The sequence below is a fragment of the Macaca nemestrina genome, chromosome X, assembly GCF_043159975.1.
Source record: "Macaca nemestrina isolate mMacNem1 chromosome X, mMacNem.hap1, whole genome shotgun sequence".
Taxonomy (NCBI): Eukaryota; Metazoa; Chordata; class Mammalia; order Primates; family Cercopithecidae; genus Macaca; species Macaca nemestrina.
In genome coordinates, this window is record NC_092145.1 from 106,354,960 (window position 1) to 106,364,650 (window position 9,691).

At 44.4% G+C, this 9,691-nt stretch overlaps 1 protein-coding gene across 4 annotated transcripts in view; it reads left to right on the forward strand.

Moving 5' to 3' along the window:
• Window positions 1–1,788: 1,788 nt before the first annotated feature.
• Window positions 1,789–9,691, forward strand: part of LOC105493780 (family with sequence similarity 120 member C) — a 124,367-nt gene continuing 116,464 nt past the window's right edge. For 2 of the 4 annotated variants that reach the window (XM_071089349.1, XM_071089350.1), the window contains exon 1: window positions 1,793–2,589. In XM_071089349.1, coding sequence (XP_070945450.1) covers window positions 1,894–2,589 — 696 coding nt within the window. In that variant the 5' untranslated portion in view covers window positions 1,793–1,893. Of the gene's footprint in view, window positions 2,590–9,691 lie in introns of all 4 variants that reach the window. The other 2 variants (XM_011761677.2, XM_071089348.1) reach the window with 2 other exon arrangements.

Sequence of the window (9,691 nt, forward strand, 5' to 3'; positions counted from 1 at the left end):
TGGATTAGGTGCCCACCTCTGACCCAATAAGCTATGGTTATAGGAACATGGCAGTTTTTGTCATAACCCTATAAATGCGGGAAGGGGAGGGTCAATTCCCGGAAAAGAGGGCCTGGGCAGACAGTCCCACAGGTGTCCATTATACTAAAAAACCTCCATTCCTTCCATCCTTCATCCCTTCAAGCCACTGCTCTCTCCTTTCACTGCTTGCTTTCAAGAGTTAACTATGTACACTGCCTTGCCATCTACTTATTCTTTGACAATCTGGCTTGTTCCATCTCCACTATTTTAGAATTTCTTTTATGTAGCTTGAAGCTTTTTTGCTTTTGCATCCTAATAGAGTATTCCCCTATTTCATTTATCCTGATAACTCTTGGGTTCTGCACTTCTGCATTCTAACTCTGCCTGCCATTATCTCCTACCTTCCAGTAAGTTCCAAGCCAGATCTGGCTACTACTCATTTCAGATCTTGTTTTCTGCTCTATTCCTGCTGAAAGAGTGGGCCGGCCCTAAAAGCCAGAAAGAAGACAGGCACTGCATCTGTTTCATCTCAGTATGTTGAAAATACATTTTTCAAAAGATTATGACTCTATACACCTGAAATTAGAGCCCTTGCAGCTATTTAGAAAAGCTCCCGACAGACTAAAACACAATGAAGTTTGGAAACCAAAGGCCCTAACCATAGGACATAGATCTGGGAGTACCAAAAAGGGACAACTTGTAATGTAATTTGTGTTGGTAATTATCTCCCTGCCCAAAGAGATGCTTAGGGCAAGGATATTCGATTTTATTTTGTCTCTGCATTGCCTTAGGCAAGTAAATAATGTAAGTTTTTCTTTTTCTTTATTTTTTTTGAGATGGAGTCTGGCTCTGTCACCAGGCTGGAGTACAGTGACGTGATCTTGGCTCACTGCAACCTCCACCTCCCAGGTTCAAGCTATTCTCCTGCCTCAGCCTCCCGAGTAGCTGGGATTACAGGCACGCGCCACCACACCGGCTAATTTTTTATTTTTAGTAGAGACGGGGTTTCACCATGTTGGCCACTATGGTCTCCATTTCCTGACCTCGTGATCCAACCGCCTCGGAGGGATTACAGGCGTGAGCCACCGCGCCCGACCAGTTACGTCTTTCTTAATTGGGACCAACAGCTCTTTTACATATCATCTTTCCACTAAGGGGAAAATCCTCCCTCCCGGGGAGTTTTAGCTCACTTTAGCTGAGTTCAGTCAATCCACTCTAACTTCCATTCCCATGATGCATCAATCCTTCCCCCAAAACTCTTTTTCCAGGAAAAAGCAGTAAATAACCTAAGCAGCTCAGTGGGATGCAAGGAGCTGGAGTGCAACTCCTAAACACTCATCATCACGCCCCGCTTCTTGAGACCCTGTGAGCACAAGGGCTGAGAAGGGTGGTATTCTGGTTCCTCGACTACATCCCAAGGCCATAGAGAAGACTACAACTACCAAGATGCCCCTCTCCCCGCCCCGCCCCTCCTCGCTCCCCTTCCTCCAGCTAGAAAGCGTGTACCACCGAGAAGACGAGGCAACATGGCTCCCGGTGGTGGAAGAAAGAGGCTTCACCCTTTCTAAAGCGCGAAGAAGAGCGACCGGAAAGGAGAAAAAAGAGAAGTGACTAAAGCCCATCCTCGCTTTTATCCTCCCAGCCTCTCCCGGGTCCGGTCCGCCTCTCCCCTTCTCTCTACCCAAATCCAATTTGTGGTTTCCTCCTCTCCCCGCCCTCATTCCCTCGCTTCCTCACCCCTCCCCTCGGGAATCCTTTTCCCGCCCCCCTTTGCCCCCCGCGGAGTGCGCACGCGCCCGCCCCCAGCTTCGCGCCCAGATCGTCGCCTAGCCTGCTCGCGCAGCCGCTGTCTCGTCTGCCCACCGACGAAGCATGGGTGTCCAGGGCTTCCAAGAGTTCCTGGAGAAGCGCTGTCCCGGGGCCGTGGTGCCCGTGGACCTCCTCAAACTCGCGCGCACGGTCTCGCGCCAGCAGCAGCAGCAGCACTTGCACCGCCAGCTGCCGCCGACTGCCGCCCTAGCGCCCGGGGCTCCACGCGCCGCCAGGGGCTCCGCGCCTCTGCAACCGCCGCTTCCGCCCGCTGCCTTGGGTGCCTACTCCGGGGGCGCGGGGCCGACTCGGCACCATCACCCCGCTCACCACTTCCACCATCATGGCCAGGCGCAGCCCGGGTTGCACCCTCCGCTGCCGCCGCCGCCCCCTCCGCTGCCCGGGGCCCGGGTGCTGGTGGACGCCGGCTCGGCGCTGCCGCGGCTTTATGGCGGCTACCAGACGGATTGGGTGTGTGGCGGCCAATGGAACGCCATGCTGGGCTACTTGTCAGCGCTGTGCCAGGCTTGTGCCTATCCTGGCGGCGACGGCCTGGAGCTCGTGGTCATGTTCCCGGGGGGCCTGGGCAAGGACCGGCTGGCCGAGTGGGGCCGTCGGTGCCAGGCCGAGCGGCAGACAGCGCAACTGATCGTGGGACACGTGGGCAACAAGGGCACCCCTCCACCGCGGGCCTGGTTCCTGCCACCGGCCTGCCTGAGCCACTGCGTGAGGCTAGCACTCATCCGCTTCCGGGTCAAGGTGAGGGAGGGGCCGGATCTTAAATAATAAGCCCCACACCTATTCCCTCCCAACTAAATACCTAACCACCTACCCACTTACCCACTACCCTGCCTCCCATCTACCCACCCACCTACCCGCCCAACAGCTAACCTACCTGCCTAACTACCCTCTACCATTTTGTCCATTTACCTCCCCCCTTCATACTACCCCCTACGGATTCACTCACCTACATGGCCATATCTCTACTCATGTCATCCCAGTAGCTCCCTTTAGGTTCCCTTATCCAATTGGCCTACCACTAGGTTTCAGCAGAATCTAGTCAGAATTTCTTTTGTAGCCTCACCTTTCTCCTGCTGTCTTCTGCCTCAAACTGAAATGCCTTTACCCTGCTTTTTCCAGTTGACATCTCTCTCCTGTGTCTCTTTCCAACCTCGCAGTAAATCACTTAAGCAGGTGTGAACTGAATACCTTTCTTCTACATTGTTTTTCCGTCTTCACCCACTGCTGCTTTTTTACCCATCTGTCCATTCAGCCTTTCTCATTTCAACATGCATCTTCTTCCTCCTGCCTTAGCCTAAACACATAAACAAAAACCCACTGATTCAGTCACTGTTCAACAAATATTAACGCACTGAGTGTAAGAGTTTTAAAGACATGTGAGACACTGCTCATACCCTTGGAAAGTTAAATGTATACACATGAAACATTTAATTATAGCAATGTGTGATTATGCCTTATGGTCCAGACAGTAAGTACAGTTCCTGTTTTCTGTATGTGGGGTTGGTGGGATATCTTTGGACTAAAGTGGTCAGGGGAGGCTTCCCTGAAGAAGTCGGACCTCACCTGGGTCTTCAAAGATGGATTGGATTTGAATGAGTCACAAGCTTGGGAGGAGGTTGCTTTAAGTGGGAGGAAGAAAATGAGCAGAAGCAAAAAGGAGTATCAAGTGTGCAAGGCCCCATAGGCAGTTACGTCCAATCTGCATGTAGTTGGGTCACTGCATATGGGGCCTGGGGAACAGCTTGGCAGCATCCCCAGTTCTTGGCACCACTGCTGCTGCTCTGTTGCTTTCCCATACTCTTAGGTTTCAAGTTCCTACGTGTAGAGAATAGCAAGGCTGGGGAAGTAAAGGAGGTGGGCAGGAAGAAGAAAAAGAAAAGTAGTACAGGGTTGGGTAGAACGAAACCGCAAACCTATTTCCCCAACCAAGGTTCCTGGGGGTTGTCCTTACAGTTAGACAGAACAGGGGATTGTGGGAATCACTTAAGAAGTGGTGTCTGCTGGAGTAATGAGAAGGAAACAAGTTTTAGCTCAGAGACTAAAAGACCTAAACAGAGAAGCTTGCAGTGGTTATAAAGGTTGTGTCTAGAGTTCAGTCATGCTAGACTCGTTCTCAGCATCAAATCTGTGCCTAGAGTGCCTAGATTATAGTTGTTTTAGTTTAAACACATCCAAACGTGAGCTATCTCATACAAGGTTAAAAAAAAAAAAGGCACACATTTGCTTGCTCTTCTGACTGAACATTTTAAGGTAGATTCTTTATTCATGGCCATTCTTTCCACTTTGTTTTCACTGCTACCACCCAGGCTTGTAAGGAATTTTTAACCTCGTTATTAACCTGATTGCTGGCAATAGTGACCACATTGATGGAATATTTACTATGTGTTAGGTGCCGCTCTATGCGCTTCTTTTAAAAAAATTACCTCATCATCCTCGCAATAACCTGTGAAGCAGTATTATCCCTGTTTTCTAAATGAGGAAACTGAGGCACGGGCTTAGAAACTTGCCCAAAGTCACCAAGAGATAAGTGGCAGGGCTGAGATTTGTGCCTATGTGGTCTTCCTCCAAAGCTCATACTCTAAACAACAGTGCTGCTATAAAATGAATCTTTCTAAAGTGCCACTGTGATTAGATCATTTCCCCACTCAGCTAAACTCTTCCTTGGCTCCTGGTTAAAGACGGTTCAGGTCATTAACTCACTCTTTTATTAGAGCGCTTGCTGTAGGCTAAGTACTAGCTGCTTGCTGAGGACTGAGAGGTAAATAAGGGGACCCTGTCCTCAAGGAGGGCAAGGTTTAGTGAAAGAGATAATAAATTGCAGATACTGTGGGCTAATTGCAAATGATGAAAAATGTGGCCCCTATAGGGGGCATGGTTAATTCTGATTAAGGGAGTGAAAGTTGGGGAAGGCTTCACGGATTGGTGCTAAGCCATGAAGAGGACTGAAGAGAGTTCAGATAGTGGACAAGGGTGTGGAGACCCGAATAGCCAGTTATGAGCTCTGAATAGATTTTGATTGGAGGTTGGCAGGAGGGTTGAACACTGAGTATGGGTTTGTGGTTTCCAAAGTTTTTTTTTGTTTATATACCCCATCAGTCAAAATCTTTTGAGAAGCAGCCCTTAGTGTATTTTTGTTGTACTTCACCACACAGTCTCATTTTCAAAATCCCAGCAGTTAATAAAAAAGATGGATTGAATAGATAGATATGTGATAAATAAGGTATGGTAAAAATAGTAGAATCTCAGTCGTGGGTATTCAGATGTTCACTGTAAAATTATTTCAACTTTGCCATATGTTTGAAGTTTTTCATAATAAAAATGTTGGGGAAAAATTCCCAGCAGTTCTCTCTAGTCCTTAGAAGCACTCTTGGGGAATGTATAAATCTTATTCCCTGTGCTAGATTATAAACAAACTCTGATCTTTTTGTATGCTCCATAATGCCCTGTGTACTTTGGGTGCAGAGTACCTTGTTTTTTTCCATAATGAATAGATCAGTGATCCTAAGAGAAATGGATTGTAGAAGTGACTTTTTAAGAGTGTAGTGTGGCTCTTAGTATAATGGATTTAAGACCAGCTCTAAAATTGCATATCTAAAGTGTCTGTCGATGTTATCAATGAGTGAAGTTCTCTCCTGGTTTTTGTTTTTATTGGAGTGATGAAGAACTCCCTGGATTGTAGCACAGACTTGAAAGGTGTTAATAACCGATTGTGGTTTCCCTTTTCAGAGGAGTGTTCTACTGTCTTGAAGGTGGGAATTTTTCACTTGGATGATTTGCATGCCTACTATTTCTTTTGACTAAATGTCAGTGCCTCAGAACAAAACCCACTACTGTATCTCTCCCCTCTTTGGTTTTGTTCTTCGGGCTAGACCACAAGATGGACCTTTATTCCCAGTCTCATTTTCATTTGTGATACAGAAAGTAGAGGTGGAAGGATTAAATAATAGATAAGTTGCTGGGTTGTCTGTTTAGCTTTAGACAACTTCGGACTTACCATGAAAAGATCCAGTGTATATTGTTGGGATGAATTTTTTGATTTGGTTGGTTTCATTTATATGCTCTGCAAACCTTTGTAAATGATAATCAGTAGAAGGAAAATTAAGTAAACCCACAAATTGCTTGCCTGATTGCTTCCTAAGGGTCTCAGAAGTAGAGCAACCTAAAGCAGTTTTAGATTGTGATTCAGGAGATAATTTAGGGTGATTAAGGGAATGAATGCTTTGTTTTAATGGTTACTGTGTAATTAGAAAAAAAATGATCAGCACATCAAACTCACCATTTCGCAGCTATACTTTTTTAGAATGATTATGATTACATAAAATGAGTTGATTTAAAGAAAGATATTAAGTTGTAGTACTTGGATATGGCAGAAATCATGTTGGTGGTATATGAATAACCAGACTTTGAGAACAGGTATCATTTTGTGCTTTGGTTCTCTAGAATACAATAAAGCAATGGCTGCTATGCCTCCTGATTGTTTACTTACCATTAGTCATAGACATTCTGAAAAGTCGGTGACTTTTCTAGATGCTCTAGTGGTTGGAAAATAATCAAAATAATAATTACTTCTTAGGCAACAAGTTGTATATTAAAAGCTTTAAAAATATCTCATTTAATCCTCAAGAGCTTGCAAGGTGTATGGTATTCTCCCCCATTTTACAGTTGAGTAACTGAGATAACCAAGAGGTAAAATAATTTTTCTTTGTTCTAAGTACTAGTAAGTGGTGGATAAAAATTACTGTTCTGGGTTTATATTGCTCAAAGTTTACACAATCCCACCATCCTGTTTCCTTCATTTTGTACATTCTTGTGTATGATTGTACACTGTTACTGGCTAGATAATATGTATAGATACATGAAGACAAACAATCATAAGTAGATTTTTTGAGCACTTAGTTTGTGCCAGCATTGCTAAATGTACAATACTGCCAATACAAGGCAAATGTGTAAGCTAAGTGCCAAGTAAGTGAATCATACAGTGATGTTATAGGAATTCAAAAGTAGTAATCCCTGTCCTTTCTACAGTTTCAGTCTCTGCCTCTCTGGTTTCTTTCACTTACAGCATGCACAAATAATCTTTGAAAAACAAAAACTTCCCCTTTATTTTCTAATTCCTTCGAGCCATTATCTTTATCTCCTTTCTTCCCTATTCACCATTATTCTTTTTTTTTTTTTTTTTTTTTTTTTTTTTGAGACGGAGTCTCGCTCTGTCGCCCAGGCTGGGGTGCAGTGGCCAGATCTCAGCTCACTGCAAGCTCCGCCTCCCGGGTTCCCGCCATTCTCCTGCCTCAGCCTCCCGAGCAGCTGGGACCACAGGCGCCGCCACCTTGCCCGGCTAATTTTTTGTGTTTTTAGTAGAGACGGGGTTTCGCCGTGTTAGCCAGGATGATCTCGATCTCCTGACCTTGTGATCCGCCCGTCTCGGCCTCCCAAAGTGCTGGGATTACAGGCTTGAGCCACCGCGCCCGGCCCCATTATTCTTAAAGAAGCAGATTGTATTAATTCCCATTTCCTAGCCTAGTGCTACTTTATATCTGATGTCACCACTCTGAAGCTGCTGCACACATTTCCATTCTTAGCCTTTCTTGGTCCTCTGTAAGATCATTAATATCAAGCCATCCTATTCTGGAACTATCTTCCTTGGATTTCACAGTTCAACTCACTTCTGATTCTCCTTGTAACCCTCTAGTTCTTTCTTCTTTTTTCCTTATTCCTCTTCTGCCGGCTTCTTTAAATGTTGGTGCCCTCAAGGCTTCTGTCCTGGTCATATTCTTCTACTTTTGTTTCCTGAGCAATCTCATCCATTATGGTGGCTTTAAGTATTAATTAAATTCTGATGATTCCTGTTGCTCTGTCTCTACCCTCGACCTCTCTCATGAGCTTTCAACACATCTTTTCAGCTCTCTACTACTTGATGTCTTTTAGGTCACTTAAACTAAAAACTACCCAAAATGGAACTCATTATAATGTTTCCCCAAAACTTGTTCCACTTCTGGTACTCTCTATTTCTATGAATGGTGTCTTTCATCACTTTCAAGCCAGAAGCCGTGGAGTCCTCAATTCTTCACTCTCCTGTCACTTCCCACATTTACTTGGTCATTGGATCCTTTGAATTCTACGTTAGAAATGTCTCCTGAGTCCAGCTACTTCTGTCTGTTTCCACCCCTGTTGCTTTAGTTCAGGCTGCCAAAATTTCTTATCTGAACCAGGAAGACAGTGTCAACTTGTTCCTTTACCATAACACTCTCTGGACTCCATCTGCCATATTGCTGCCAGAGACACCATTCTGAAAACAGAAGCTGACTCTGTTATATGCACAAAGGTGTATTTGCCTACCCTACCGAGTCCAAACTTCTGAGCATGGCAGACAGTGCCCTTCACAATCTGATCCCAAACTCCCTCCAGACTTACCTGGTGCTCACCTCTGGCCACCCCTGTTCCAACCATTCTGTATTTTCTTAGTTTCCTAGACATACCGTGTCCTCTCTCATAGTATTTTTCTTATGTTTATCTTGACCTTTGCATAGCAAATTCCCCCTTATTCCTGCTCAAAAGTTATCGTTATAGAATCTTTCCTAGCCAGCCTCTGTCAGCTGTGGTAAATTAAGCCTTCCCTTTACTACCAGAGTACTCTGTTCTTACCTCTCTCATATTTTTTTCTCTTTCATAGTATTTTCATATCACTTAATTCTCTTTTAAATGAGTTTCAAGAGGGCGGAGATTTGCTCTAGGACTTGACATACATAAAATAATGTTTGCTGTGAGAGAGAGAGAGAGATTGGTTGGTTTACCTTTACTGATTGAATCACTGTAGAGGGCTTTACAGGTCAGATAAAGAAGAATTTAGAATCAGTGCTATACAATGTTATATATTAATTCCATCTAAATAAACTCAGATTGCAAACTGAATTGCCAAACTCCTGTTACTCAGAAGTTTTGTAGCTGCTTAGCAATGCACTTATAGAATATATTCCCTTTTGATGGTAGTAATAATAGCTACCACATGGGCGAGGTACCGCACCAATATTCATTTAATTCTCACAACCACCCAACAGGAGAGGTATTAATCTCTATTTTTTCCTCTACTCCTATGACAGATTAAATCAATCTCTCTCTTTTGTTTTTATTTTGTTTTTTGTTTGTTTTGTTTTGTTTTTTGTTTTTTGAGGCAGAGTCTTGCTCTGTGGCCCAGATTGGAGTACAGTGGCGTGATCTTGGCTCACTACAACCTCCACCTCCTGGGTTCAAGCAATTCTCCTGCCTCAGCCTCCCAAGTAGCTGGGACTGCAGGCGCATGCCACCACACCCAACTAATTTTTCTATTTTTAGTAGAGACGGAGTTTCACCATGTTGGCCAGACTGGTTTCGAACTCCTGACCTCAGGTGATCCGCCTGCATCAGCCACCCAAAGTGCTGGGATTACAGGCGTGAGCCACCACGCCCGGCCTAAATCTCTACTTTTTATAGCAAAAAAAAAAAAAAAAAAAAAAAACAGGCTCAGTGTAGTCACTGGCCCAAGGTTGCACTGCTAGAACATGGTTGGACCAAGATTTGGACCTAAAGATATTTGACACCAAAATCCTTCATCTTTAACATATCTCAGAACAGTGTAATTGCATTTTTATAGTTATATTTTAATAACTTTTTCCAGAACATTTTTTCCTATATTTAGTTTGTGTAGCATAATGGCTGACAACACAGGCCTTGGAGCCAGACTGCCTGGGTTTAGATCCCTATTCCTCTAAGTACTCATTATGTAAGCTTAGGCAAGTTACTTACTCTGTGCCTCAGTTTAACAATAATACCTATATCACAAATTTTGTTGTGAGTGTTAAATGAT